At 32.3% G+C, this 15669-nt stretch overlaps 1 protein-coding gene across 2 annotated transcripts in view; it reads right to left on the minus strand.

Annotated features, from left to right (window-relative positions):
• The window catches only part of SNTG1 (syntrophin gamma 1), a 786808-nt gene that overhangs the window by 587098 nt on the left and 184041 nt on the right, over positions 1 to 15669 (minus strand). For both annotated transcript variants that reach the window (XM_031946419.1, XM_031946418.1), the window contains exon 2: positions 6282 to 6335. In XM_031946419.1, the coding sequence (XP_031802279.1) occupies positions 6282 to 6308 (27 nt within the window). In that variant the 5' untranslated portion in view covers positions 6309 to 6335. The remainder of the gene's footprint in view (positions 1 to 6281; positions 6336 to 15669) is intronic.

The raw sequence follows: 15669 nt of genomic DNA on the forward strand, positions 1-15669 counted from the left end.
ATTTCTAATACAATACTGGATAGTGATGGTAATAGTGGCCAACCTTGTTTTACCTCTTATCTTATTGGGAACGATTCTACTTTGTCCCCATTACAAAAGATGATTGCTGATGGTTTTGATTAGATGCTATTGATCATTTTAAGAAAAAGTCCAATTATTCCTGTACTCTGTAGTGTTTTTAATAGGAATGGATGTTGGATTTTATCAAATGCTTTTTCTGCATTTATTGAAATAACCATGTGTTTTTTGTTAAATTGGTTATTAATATAGTCAATTATGCTAATAGTTTGTCTAATTTCGAACCAGCTCTGAATTATCCTGGGAATGATTTTCTGTAATCTCTTTGCTAATATTTTACTTAAGATTTTTGCATTAATATTCATTAGGGAAATTGGTCTATAGTTTTCTTTCTCTGATTTCATCCTACTTGGTTTGGGTATCAGCACCATATCTGTTTCATAAAAGGAATTTGCTAGGATTCCTTCTTTTCCTATTTTTTCAAAGAATTCCTATTTTCCCCATCTATCTGTCAATAAATTTTTTAATCTAAGTGAAATGAAGGAATAGCTACAAAAATATAGATTGCTCAGGTTAACAGAAGAGGAAATAAATTGTCTATATGGTTCTATTTTAGAAAAAGAAATAGAACAAGCTATTTATCAACCCCTTAAGAAAAAAATCTCCAGGGCCAGATGGATTTACATGTGAATTCTACCAAATATTTGGAGTTAATTGTTTTTTAAATGTTTGGTAGAAAATAACTCCTATTTATTGCTCTTATTTCTTTTTCATTGGTGGAAAGTTCTCCCTTTTCTTTTTTGAGACTAGCTATTTGATTTTCTTCTTTCTTTTTTTTCTATTCTGTAATATTCTTCTCTAAAATATAATCTTCTCTCGTTGGGGTTTCCTTGAGGGTCTAAGGAGGCAGCCTTAATTTCAGTTCAGTTATCACCCCAAATGCAGCCAGGAGTCCAAATCCTCTATTGTCTTCATCAAAGTCTTGTCTCCTTCACTTGTTTTTCTGGAGGCCTATCTCTCTCCTTGGTTCTGAGAGGCCTGCCTTCTCTGGCTTCTGATTCTCCTGGACTGAATCCTGGCTGAGGTTCCGAGAGCTTCTAGTGGGCTTGTCCTTTCTGGCCCTGAGAGCTCCTCTTATATGTTCCACACTGAGTATACACCAATCATTATATCACTAAGGAAACATTACTTCTTGTAGGATTAAATCAATACTAAACTAGATTTAACCACTGTCTCCTCAATTCCACTTAGCATCTTGTTTCAAGTTCTGGCCCATAACACTATTCAAATCAACTAAAGTTTAATCTATTTTGTTGGTTTTTTCATAAAACCAACTCTTAGTTTTCTTTATTAATTCAATAGTTTTATTACAATTTTATTAATCTCCCCTTTTATTTTCAGAATTTCAAATTTGATATTTAATTGAGTGTTTTTAATTTGTTCTTTTTACAGCTTTTTTAGTTGCAACACCCAATTCATTGATTTTCTCTTTCTCTATTTCATGCAAGCACACATCTAGAGATATAAAATTTCCCCTAATATCTGCTTTGGCTGCATCCTACAAATTTTGGTGTGTTGTGTAATTGTTATCATTCTCTTGGATGAAGTTATTTATAGTTCCTATGATTTTGTTTGTTTGTTTGTTTGTTTCACCTATTCATTCTTTAGGATTCGATTATTTAGTTTCCAATTAATTTTCAGTCTATTTCCCCCTAGTCTTTTATTCCATGTGATTTTTATTGGATTTGCTGAAAAAAAAAATGCATTTACTGTTGTGTCCTTTCTGCATTTGATTTTGAGGTTTTTTTATGCCTTAATACATTATCAGATCTTATGTAGGATTCATGTACTTCTGGGGGAAAAAGTGAACTCCTTTCTGTCTCCATTCAATTTTCTCCAAAGATCTATCATATCTCACTTCTAGTATTCTATTTACCTCAAATTCTTTCTTATTTATTTTGTACTTAAATTTTTCTAGTTCTGAGACAGCAAGATTGAAATCATCTACTAGTATAGTTGTGCTGTCTATGACTTCTTTCATCTTTTAACTTCTCCTCTAGGAATTTGGATATTATACCAACCACTTGGTGCATTATGTTTAATATTGACATTACTTCATTATCTTTGGGAGTTTTTAGCATGATATAGTTTCCTTCCTCATGTCTTTTAATTAGACCTGTTTTTGTTTTTGCTTGATCTGAGATCAGGATCACTACCCCTGCTTTTTTTTTTTTACTTTACCTGAAGCCTAATAAATTCTGCTTCAGAATTTTTTTTTACCTTCACTTTGTATGTATTGCTCTGATTTAAATGTATAAATAACATATTATAGGATTCTGGCTTTTAATCCAGTCTGCTAACCCTTTCCATTTTATGGGAGAGTTAATCCCATTCACATTCAGTTAAAATCACTAATTCTGTATTTTCTGTCATTTCATTTACCCCAAGTTATGCTTTTCTTTTCCTTCTCTCCTCCCCAGTATTTTGCTTCTGACCACCACCTTTCTTGTACCTTTCCCCTACTACTTCTGTTCTTCCTTCTTTTAGTGTTCCCTTTTCATTTCCCCTTTCTCCTCTCACTTCCCTATAAAGTGAGAAAAGTTTCTCTGTGAAACCAAATATGTCTGTTATTATCTTTTTGAGCCAAGTCTGATGACAGTAAGATTCACACAATGTTCTTCCCCTTCCCTTCTTTCCCTCAATTATAATAGGTGTTTTTTGTCTCTTCATGAGATGAAATTTCCCTCATTTTACTTCCATTTTCCTCTTTTTCCAGTACAAATTCTTTTCCACCTCTAGTTTTTTTTCATATTAAACTCCAAATATCTATGGGTTTTGTTACTTCAAAACCAGTTTAGAGGCTTAATCTGCTGTTGGTGTGAGAGAAGGTGGGAGATGTCTAGATATAGTCGTGTCAACTCTCCATTATCTTGGCTATGCCCCTTGGCCACTGACAGTCTTAAAGAAAATTTATGTGATTTTTCAGGTCAACAAAGCCAAAATATGTCAATTGGGACTTCCAGACTTTGAAGGAGGCTCCCTATTCACTCTATCAGACTGTGCCTCAGTGCAGTTTTCCTGACCAAAATTTTTCTTTACTATATTCCTAAGTCCTTCAACAAAATGAAAGGTGTTAAAAAGTTTAAAATTTCTTTCACATATTACATCCAGGCCTGAAAGAAAATTATCACAAAAAAACAGTTTGAACAAACTTTAAGAAATGAAATTTAAAATAGATTCTCAGTACTGGAGCATAGTCCATAATATGTATTGTTAAATAATATGCACTATAGCCTCAGAAATAAAAATTAACATGCTTACTTCTGGTTCATAATATATAATTTTTCAACCATGAAACTTCACAACTTTTAATGAGTGTGACATTTTGTACATTGTAGAATATTTAAAAACAAATGAGTATATTGAAGTTTATTTCATGCAAGGCACATATAACTAGATTTGAATTTCATTATTTGCCTTTATGCTTGGTGATTCCTTGTTTAGAATTCCTTCTCTCTCCTCTCTTTCTAGCTAAATATTTGCCCATTCTTTGATGCACATTTGTCCTGCATTCTTCAAAAACCACTTCATTTGCTCTCTCCTCAAATATCATGCCTTTAATAGTCCATAATATTTATCATACAATTAGTCTTAAATAGCTTCATTACAGCATCTGTTTTGTTGATTTTGTTTTTATTTAAACAAAATTCCAAAGCACCCATGGTATTACCTTTCATAAGTAAGCACTGAATAAATATTATTCATTATATCTTAATAAATAATTTATTTAAATAAAATAGCTAAGAAACCTGTTGAAATACTTATTTTAAGAAAATGTCTAATTCTTTCTTTTACATCTCACACAATGCATAACTCATAAAGAAGACATTAAATAAATATTTGCTAAATAAAGTTTGATTTTCCCATTTGAAGATGGAAATAAACAAGCAACTAGATTTGTACTAGATATTTTAAAGAAGAGCCTAGTCAATATAGTATAGTAAATAGAAAACTAAAAGCAATTAGGTCATTTCTACTACTTGTTTAGAAGAAAAACCCTTTCTAGCACTGTGATATGGTTAAAAAGAAAATTGAGGACATAGTATCAGAAGATCTGGTCCTGCCATAAATTAATTATATGATTTCACTGACTTAGACTATTGGGTTTTCAGGACCTACATTCAGGATCCTCCCCTCTGGGCAAATTTCTTATAATTTCAGAGCCTTAGATTTTCCTTCTCAAAGTGTAAGCAAGACCAGTTAGTCCTAACAATCATTCAGCTCTTTAATTCCATGATGACATCTTAAAGAAAAACATAGTTGACACTGTCACTTCACTCCTTAGAGAGGCATAATATGATTAGTCAATTGTTTTGAGTCTCAGCCTATAACATCAATGAAGAGGGACAATGCATGACCCAGTACAAATCTTTTTTTGGATTATGCAGATCCAATTTAAACTATGGAAATTACCATCTTTTTCTTTTTAATATTCCTCTTTGCTCTTGATGTCATAATCATTGTCCCCATTACTCAGAATTAAAATAATAGTCATATTTGACTCTTTCTAGTTCGTCAATGTCTTGATGCCTTCAGTCATCTAAAGAGAGCTTCACAGTATTTCTCTAATGTATCTCTTCTAATTGATCAGCAAGCATTAAATACCTTCTGTTGGAATCTTTACAAATTGTTAAGTCATTAGAATTGATAGAGACAAAAATTATCTAATTTAGCATGGTTCAGTATGATTAATTTGATTCTACAATATGTTATGGGCCAGAACTTGAAATAAGGTACTATGTACAACTGATAGACAATAATATTTGTGTTCACATCTCCCTTGAAGTTCTTAGGGCCAGAGAGCACTCTGGGAGATAACCCAGAATCCCATTCTCCCAAAGGTTAACTCCTCCATTTACCTACTATATTATGGACACCTTTTTTGGATGACAGAGATTGAAACAGAAAAATTAGACAGTTCTTACAATGTTATTGCCTAGTCACTATAATATAACTTCTGTTCCAGGAAGCCAGTAATTCGTAAATATAGTTATATGAAAGAAAACTATTTTCAGAGCAAGAGACAGTTTCTCTGTCTCTGTCTCTCTGTCTCTGTTTCTGTTTCTCTGTCTCTGTCTCTTCTCTCCTCTCACATACTTCAATTTTATATGAGTTTTGAAAGTATGAGGTATAATTTTTGGTAAGAAATATTTTGATTTTACTCCCTTTCTCCTACATGAAATATAATATTTCTCTTTTAACTTAATAGTCATTACATTTCCAAGGATTTCTTCATATATGTAGCTAACATTGCATTGTAAGGGGAAAAATGTTATATCTTAATTTTAATTGTAGTGAAATTAAAATGTAAGATTTATATCAAGTAATAGGCAGATTTTTAGAATATCAAAAAAATAGAACAAAAATATTTAAACAACATTTTAAAAGATTAAGCTCTTATAGAAATATAATAAAGGGACTTTGAAAATAAAAATTAGAAACTCATTTGCACTTTTACTTCATTAATTTTTTTTTTCATATTTTATTTGATGTTTCTTTTTTACCCCCTGTCTATCTCTTCATCTTTATCTTCTTTTCAACTCCAATGTATAAAGCAAAATTCACTTATGGGAAAATCTAAAGTTTTCATCAATTTTAACCCAGGACATTCTTGATTTCTAAATAAGTGGGTTTTTTTTTCCCATGATACACTATAATAGACTGACTCTCAAAAAATAAAACCTCACGAGTATCCTATTCTTTAATGTTTTGCAGTATCTATGACTTCATTAATACAAATTTTCTACTAATACATATTACAGCTCCTCTGTCCTTCATACTGTATGATTCTTGTCCTTGTTCTCCAACAAAAAGAATCTATATAAGTAAGAAGTCCTTCCTCCTGATAATGTATTCATGTTTAATTAGCATTTTTATCATTTGTTTCAAAAGAATGATTTCAGAATAATTTTAAAGGATATAATGATGAATAAAGAGAACAATTCAGTCAAATCAATGATCTGGTTGACAAAATTTATGTTGAAGACACAATTATCTGGGCAAACAATGGTTTCTGCATAGTGGCAAGAAGGTCATATTACTTCAGTGGCTAAATGGATCAACACCTTAGTGCACATTCCAAGATGCTGTGGATCCAGTCACACAAAATTAGGTTGAAATAACTTTTGCTTGTATTTTTCTTGAGGGAGACTTGGGAGTACAGTGAACAAACCACACAAAAAGTAAGCAAACTTTTCACCTACCTCTTCACAGCTAGTCCTGAAATCCATGTGCTATGGCACAATAAAGAGTATTGTCTGAAAAGATAGAGAGATAGTATGCCATTAAATTAAATATTTGTGGGAACATCAAAAAAAAAGAATTATAAAATTATGAAATGAATATCATAGTCATCTTGTAGAATTGTGTTTCTGACTATGCATAATTATCAAGGACACTAAGAGTATAATGAAGTGAGAGGAATAAGAGGAAAATAGATTCTAATAGTAGCTTGTATAAAATATAAACATCCTGATTTTATTCACTGTGATTAAGAAAGAAATGAATGAAGTCATAGATTAGTAGAAGAAGGCATCTGGGTGATGTGAAAATGAGGATGGTACAAGAGAGAGCTCTTGGAGAGTGGCATTTTTTTAAAAGTAAAATAGGAGGCAAAGTTCTTAGCTAAGAGGTTAGAGTGAAGAAATGTTGGAAAAGAGATGAAAATGTTGAGAAAATATTCTGTGGTGAGTGGGATAGTGAATGAATTAGGTAGGAATAAAAAGTATAGAAACTGCCCTTTATTAACAAAAAACATATGATCATCTCAATAGATGCAGAAAAAGCATTTGACAAAATCCAACATCCATTCCTATTAAAAACACTTGAGAGTATAGGAATAAATGGACTTTTCCTTAAAATAATCAGCAGCATCTATTTAAAACCATCAGTAAGCATCATATGTAATGGAGACAAACTGCAACCATTCCCAATAAGATCTGGAGTAAAACAAGGTTGCCCACTATCACCGTTACTATTTAATATTATATTAGAAACGCTAGCTTTGGCAATAAGAGCTGAGAAAGAGATTAAAGGAATAAGAATAGGCAATGAGGAAACCAAATTATCACTCTTTGCCGATGACATGATGGTATATTTAGAGAACCCCAGAGATTCTACTAAAAAGTTATTAGAAATAATACACAACTTTAGTAAAGTTGCTGGCTATAAAATAAACCCACATAAATCATCAGCATTCTTATATATCACTAACAAAATCCAACAGTCAGAGTTACAAAGAGAAATTCCATTTAAAGTAACTACTGATAATATAAAATATTTAGGAATCTGTCTGCCAAGGGAAAATCAGAAACTTTATGAGCAAAATTACAGACCACTTTTCACACAAATTAAGTCTGATCTAACCAATTGGAAAAATATTAAATGCTCTTGGATAGGGCAAGAAAATATAATAAAGATGACAATATTACCTAAATTAATCTATTTATTTAGCGCTATGCCAATCAGACTCCCAAAAAACTCTTTTAATGACCTAGAAAAAATAACAACAAAATTCATATGGAAAAATAAAAGGTCAAGAATTTCAAGGGAATTAATGAAAAAAAAAATCAAATGAAGGTGGCTTAGCTGTACCAGATCTAAAATTATATTATAGAGCAGCAGTTACCAAAACCATTTGGTATTGGCTAAGGAATAGATTAGTTGATCAGTGGAATAGGTTAGGTTCAAGGGACAAAATAGTCAACAACTATAGCAACCTAGTCTTTGAGAAACCCAAAGACCCCAGCTTTTGGGATAAGAACTTAGTGTTTGACAAAAATTGCCGCGAAAATTGGAAACTAATATGGCAGAAACTAGGCATTGATCCACATTTAAGACCATACACCAAAATAAGGTCAAAATGGGTTCATGACCTAGGCATAAAGAATGAAATTATTAATAAATTAGAGGAACACAGGATAGTTTACCTCTCAGACCTGTGGAAGGGGAAGGACTTTATGACCAAAGAAGAACTAGAGATCATTACTGATCACAAAATAGAAAATTTTGATTATACTAAACTGAAAAGTTTTTGTACAAACAAAACTAATGCAGACAAGATTAGAAGGGAAGCAATAAACTGGGAAAATATTTTTACAGTCAAAGGTTCTGATAAAGGCCTCATTTCCAAAATATATAGAGAATTAACTCTAATTTATAAAAAATCAAGCCATTCTCCAATTGAAAAATGGTCAAAGGATATGAACAGACAATTCTCAGATGAAGAAATTGAAACTATTTCTAATCATATGAAAAGATGCTCCAAGTCATTATTAATCAGAGAAATGCAAATTAAGACAACTCTAAGATTACCACTACACACCTGTCAGATTGGCTAAGATGACAGGAAAAAATAATGATGATTGTTGGAGGGGATGTGGGAAAACTGGGACATTGATGCATTGTTGGTGGAGTTGTGAACGAATCCAACCATTCTGGAGAGTAGTTTGGAACTATGCTCAAAAAGTTATCAAACTGTGCATGCCCTTTGATCCAGCAGTGTTACTATTGGGCTTATATCCCAAAGAGATTATAAAGAAGGGAAAGGGACCTGTATGTGCACGAATGTTTGTGGCAGCCCTTTTTGTAGTGGCTAGAAACTGGAAACTGAATGGATGTCCATCAGTTGGAGAATGGTTGAATAAATTGTGGTATATGAATATTATGGAATATTACTGTTCTGTAAGAAATGACCAACAGGATGATTTCAGAAAGGCCTGGAGAGACTTACACGAACTGATGCTGAGTGAAATGAACAGGACCAGGAGATCATTATATACATCAGCAACAATACTATATGATGACCAGTTCTGATGGACCTGGCCATCCTCAGCAACGAGATCATCCAAATCAATTCCAATGGAGCAGTAATGAACTGAACCAGCTACGCCCAGAGAAAGAACTCTGGGAGATGACTAAAAACCATTACATTAAATTCCCAATCCCTATATTTATGCCCACCTGCATTTTTGATTTCCTTCACAGGCTAATTGTACAATATTTCAGAGTCTGATTCTTTTTGTACAGCAAAATAACGTTTTGGTCATGTATACTTATTGTGTATCTAATTTATATTTTAATGTATTTAACATCTACTGGTCATCCTGCCATCTAGGGGAGGGGGTGGGGGGTAAGAGGTGAAAAATTGGAACAAGAGGTTTGGCAATTGTTAATGCTGTAAAGTTACCCATGCATATAACCTTTAAATAAAAGGCTATTAAATTTAAAAAAAAAATGATAAAAAAAGAAAAGAAACTGCCCTTTACCAATATGGGACTAGTTGAGGTTATGCAATATGAATTTCTAATGGAACAAGTTAGCATAGTTTTTATTTTTTCCAGTTTCTTTCAGTAGCATATATGTAGGAGTGAAGGAGCAAATGATAAATCATCTAAAGCTAAGACTTGGTAGAGTACAATCAGCAACATGATTAGGGGTAAAGGGATTCAAATAAAGAGGACAATATAGAATTGAATTGACTCTCTGAAGAGTCAAGATGGGAAAGAAGTAGAGTGTGGCTACTTTAGAGATAACCTGGGAAAGAACTTAGAGATCAAGGGATTGCAGTTCAAAATGAGGAGATAGAGCTTGATTTGGAGTGAAAAAAAGGGAGAAGGAATAGTGGCAGTTCATGATCTTAATATTTTTCCAGAGTTCTGTCTATGAAAGACAGAGTTATTTAACTTTTATTCCCCCTAACAAGCAAACAGATACATGTGGAAATAACAGTTAAAACTGAACTGGTGTGAGTTTAGGCAGCAGATATTATAAAAACAAAAATCACAAATCAGGGCATGGAGCATAATCTCATAATGATTTAACAGGTCCAATCATTGTTTCCCTGGGCCAGATTGTTTCTCAGAAAACATAATATGGTCTGGACACTGGGTTGGGGAGGGTTTAATATGAGTCAATCTGAGTTGATTCTGTAGCACAGCAGGGGAAGTTCTGGATTCAGCAAGAAAACACTGAAAAGAATTTCTGATATGCCCCAGTTTAAGGAACATTCACTTTACTTCCTGCTTGTTTGATTCTGATTCCCAGGTTAGTATAGCTTATGGAAAGTAGGGAAACTTGAGCAAATCAAGATGGTTAGTAAAAATCATTAACTGTTTCAGCTTCTCAATGATTATATAAGGGAGAAAAAGAACAAAACAAACAAAAAAGATGAAAAATACTATGTTTCTATCCATCTCTCTGAATTTTGAATGTATTTTCTATCCAAGTCTATTGGAATTTCCTTGAATTACCACATTATTGACTAGAGCCAAGTCCACCACAATTGATCATCACATAATCTTGTTGTGTACAATATTCTCCTGGTTCTTGCCTCACTTCATTTAGCATGAATTCATGCTGTCTTTCCAGGCTTTTCTGAAATCAGCCTATTCATCATTTCTTGTAGAACAAAAATATTTCATTGCTTTCATATATAATTTATTCAGCTATTTCCCATCTGACAGGCACCCATTCAATTTCCAGTTTCTTTGCCACTATAGCAAGGATGCTATAAACATGAGGGGAGGATTCTTAGTCACTGAACTATAATTTAGATGGATTTACATTGTCATGTTGGTTTGGTTCCAAGGTATATTTCTTTTAATGTTTTAAGAATTTCAGTATTCATGAAGAAGTTAGCTTTGAACAACATAGGATAAATAATAGTGTAATTTAGAAGATTAAGCCCATCTTCTTAATTAATAATAGTAAATACTTAGCACATTCCCAGGCACATAGTAGAAACTTAATAGATATGTATTCATTGATTTTCAACTACAGAAACGTCTATGAGAGATTCCTGATCTGAAGAAAATTTAGTTAGTTAATTGGTAATTCATTTCACTGCCTAATCAGCTTCAGATTTTGAATGAGATAATAAACTTAAACTGATATTAAGGAAAAATTTTTATATAATTCAAATCTTTGGTGGAAAAAATCTGCATGGAAATATTTGTTGAATTCTTTCAGTCTTATGTTTTCATAACATCCATGTGGTGAGTTATATATAATTGGGTGCCCTAAGACACAGTCCTAGGTTATAGTGACAAGCAGCAAATAATGGTGTTTAGGCACTACAGAGTAAAATCAAACTGATTATTTGCTACCTTGAAATAAAAAAGGGGATGCTTGTTGTCTTCTTGAAACAATTATATAGAACCTGAAAATATCCCAAGACTTCTCAGTCGTATTGGATATTATCTCCTCATGATGACTATTTTCTTTTTCTTTTCTTTTCTTTTCATTTATTATAGCTTTTTTATTTACAAGACATATGCATGGATAATTTTTCAGCACTAACCCTTGCAAAACCTTCTGTTCCAACTTTTCCCCTCCCCCCAATCCCCTCCCCCCAAACCCCTCCCTTATATGGCAGGTAGACCAATACATGTTAAATATATTAAAGTATATGTTAAAGATAATATATGTATACATATTTATACAGTTATCTTGCTGCACAAGAAAAAAAATAGATTTAGAAATAAAGTAAAAATAACCTGAGAAGGAAAAGAAAAATGCAAGTGGACAAAAACAGAAGTAGTGGAAATGCTAGGTTGTTGTCCCATTTCCCATAGTTCTTTCACTGGGTGTAGCTTTTCTTCTTTATTGAACAATTGGAACTGATTTGATTTATCTCATTATTGAAGAAAGCCATGTCCATCAGAATTGATCATCATACAGCATTGTTGCTGAAGTGTATAATGATCTCCTGATTCTGCTCATTTCACTCAGCATCAATTCATGTGAGTCTCACCAGGCCTTTCTGAAATCATTCTGCTGGTCATTTCTTACAGAAAAATAATATTCCGTAACATTCATACGCCACAACTTATTTAGACATTCTCCATTTGATGGGCATCCATGCAATTTCCAGCTTCTAGCCACTTAAAAAATGGCTGCCACAAACATTTTTGTACATACGGGTCCCTTTCCCATTCTTTAAGATCTCTTTGGGATATAAGCCTAGAAGTAACACAGCTGGATCAAAAGGTATGCACAGATTACATAGTTTTGAGCATAGTTCCAAATTGCTCTCCAGAATGGTTAGATGCATTCAGAATTCCACCAACAATGTATCAGTGTCCCATTTTTCCCACATCCCCTCCAACATTCATCATTATCTTTTAGACAATCTGAGAAGTGTGTAGTGGTATCTCAGAGTTGTTTTAATTTGCATTTCTCTGATCAATATGATTTGGAGCATCTTTTTATAAGGTTAGAAATAGTTTTCCTTTCTTCATCTAAAAATTGTCTGTTCATATCCTTTGATCATTTGTCAATTGGAGAATGGCTTGATTTCTTATAAATTAGAGTCAATTTTCAATATATTTTGGAAATGAGGCCTTTAATAGAATCTCGGGCTGTAAAAATGTTTTCCCACTTTATTGCTTCCCTTCTAATCTTGTTGGCATTATACAACTTTTTAACTCGATATAATCAAAATTTTCTATTTTGTGATCAATAATGATCTCTGGTTCTTTGGTCAAAAATTCCTTCCTCTTCCACAGATCTGAGAGGTAAACTATAGTATAGTTTTCTAATTTATTTATAATCTCATTCTTTACAACTACATCAGGAACCCATTTTGATCTTATCTTGATGTATGGTGTTTATTTGTGGGTCAATGCCTAGTTTCCGCCATACTAATTTCCAATTTTCCCAGCTGTTTTTTGTCAAAGAGTGAATTTTTATCCCAAAATCTTGGGTCTTTGGGTTTATCAAACACTAGATTATTATAGTTATTGACTATTTTTTCCCTGAATTTAACCTATTCCACTGATCAACTAGTTTGTTTCTTGGCCAATACTAAATGATTTTGGTGACTGCTGCTTTATAATTTAATTTTAGATCTGGTACAGCTAGACCACCTTCACTTGATTTTTTTTTTTTCATTAGTTCCCTTGAAAGTCTTGCCCTTTTGTTCTTCCAGATGAATTTTGTTGTTATTTTTTCTAGGTCATTAAAATAGTTTTTTGGGGGGGAGTCTGATTGGTATAACAGTAAATAAATAGCTTAGTTTAGGTAGTATTGTCATCTTTATTATATTTGCTTGACCTATCCAAGAACATTTAGTATTTTTCCAACTGGCTAGGGTCTGATATTATTTGTGTAGAAAGTGTTTTATAGTTTTGCTTATATAGTTCCTGACTTGCCCTTGGCATATAGATTCCCAAATATTTTATACTGTCGATAGTTATTTTAAATGGAATTTCACTTTGTAACTCCAGCTGTAGGATGTTGTTAGTAATATATAAGAATGCTGATGATTTATGTGGATTTCTTTTGTACCCTGCAATTTTGCTAAAGTGGTGCATTGTTTCTAATATCTTTTTAGTAGAATCTCTCTAAATATACCATCATATCATCAGCAAAGAGTGATAATTTGGTTTCCTCATTACCTACTCTAATGCCTTTCATCTCTTTATCAACTCTTCTTGTGGAAGCTAGCATTTCCAATGCAATATTGAATAGTAATGGTGATAGTGGGAAACCTTGTTTCACTCCTGATCTTATTGGGAATGATACTGGTTTATCACATTACATATGATGCTTACTTATGGTTTTAAATAAATGTTCCTGACTATTTTCAGGAAATGTCCATTTTTTCCTATATTGTCTAATAGGAATGGATCTTGGATTTTATTTTTTTTTTATTTTATCAATCAATCAAAAAGATTATTTTTCTGCATCTATTGAAATAATCATACAGTGTTTGTTACTTGGTCATTGATACAGTCAATTATGCTAATAGTTTTCCTGATATTGAACCAGCCCTGCATTCCTAGCATAAATCCTACTTGGTCATGGTGTATTATCCTAGGGATGATTTTCTGTAATCTTTTTGCTAATATTTTATATAAAAAATTTGCATCAATATTCATTGGGGAGATTGGTCTATAACTTTCTTTGTTTTCAACTTAACTGTTTTAGGGATTAGTACCATGTCTGTGTCATAAAATGAATTTGGTAGGAATCCTTCATTCCCTATTTTTTTCAAATAGTTTATATAACATTGGAGTTAATTATTCTTTAAATATTTGGTAGAATTCACATGTAAATCCATCTGGTCCTGGGGATTTTTTCTTAGGAAGTTGATTAATAACTTGTTCTATTTAGTTTTTCTAAAATGGAACTATTTAACCAATTTACTTCCTCTTCTGTTAATCTGGGCAGCCCATATTTTCATTTTAGTTTTCGAATTTATGGCATAAAGTTGGGCAAAATAATTCCTAATTATTGCTCTAACTTCTTCATAAGTGGAGAGTTCTCCCTTTTCATTTTTAAGACTAACAATTTGATTTTTCTTCTTCCTGTTTCTAATCAAATTTACCAAATTCTTATCTATTTTTTTGATTTTTTCATAAAACTAACTCTTATTTTTATTAAGTTAATATATTTTTTACTTTCAATTTTTATTAATTTCTCCTTTTAACTTTAGAATTTCAAATTTAGTATTTGATTGGGGTTTTTTTTAATTTGCTCCTTTTCTTTCTTTTTAAGTTGCAAGCCCAATTCATTGATCTTTTTCTCTATTTTATTCAAGTAAACTCCTAAAAATATAAAATTTCACTTTATTACCACTTTGGCTGCATTCCACAAATTTTGCTAGGTCGTCTCATTGTTGTCATTCTTTTGGGTGAAATTATTAATTGTGTCTATGATATGCTCTTTCACCCATTCATTCTTTAGGATGAGATTATTTAGTTTACAATTACTTTTTGATCTATTTTCCCCTAGTTTTTTTGTTGAATGAAATTTTTATTGCATTGTGATCTGAAAAGAATTCATTTACTAATTCTGCTTTTCTGCATCTAATTTATGAGGTCTTTATGTCCTAATATATGGTCAGTTTTTGAATAGGTTCCATGAACTGCTGAGAAGAAAGTATATTCCTTTCTGTCTCCATTCAATTTTCTCCAAAGATCTATTATACATAATTTTTCTAATATTCTATTTACCTCTTTAATTTCTTTCTTATTTGTTTTGTGGTTTGATTTGTCTAATTCTGAGAGTGCAAGGTTGAAATCTCCCACTATTACAGTTTTGCTGTCTATTTCTTCTTACAATTCCCTTAACTTCTCCTTTAGGAAGTTAGATGCTATACCACTTGGTGCATATATGTCTAGTACTGATATTGCTTCATTGTCTATGCTACCCTTTAGCAAGATAGAGTTTCCTTCCTTATCTCTTTTAATTAGTTCCATTTTTGCTTTTGCTTGATCTGAGATAAGGATAGCTACCCCTGCTTTTTTGACTTCACCTGAAGCACAATAGATTTTGCTCTAGCCTTTCACCTTTACCCTGTATGTATCTCCCTGCTTTAAATGTGTTTCCTGTAAATAACATATTGTAGAGTTCTGACTTTTGATCTAGTCTGCTATCTGCCTCTTCTTTATGGGAGAGTTCATCCCATTCACATTTACAGTTAAAATTACTAATTCTGTATTTTTTGCCATCCTAATATCCCCAGATTATGCTTTTCTTTTTCTTGCCCCCCCAACTCTCTTTCCCTGTTTTATACATGTGCCCCATTTGCATCACGATGCTCACCCTCTTTAGAATCCTTCCCTCTCCCTCCTTGAATCTCTTCCC

This window comes from Sarcophilus harrisii, chromosome 1 (assembly GCF_902635505.1).
Source record: "Sarcophilus harrisii chromosome 1, mSarHar1.11, whole genome shotgun sequence".
NCBI classification, from domain to species: domain Eukaryota; kingdom Metazoa; phylum Chordata; class Mammalia; order Dasyuromorphia; family Dasyuridae; genus Sarcophilus; species Sarcophilus harrisii.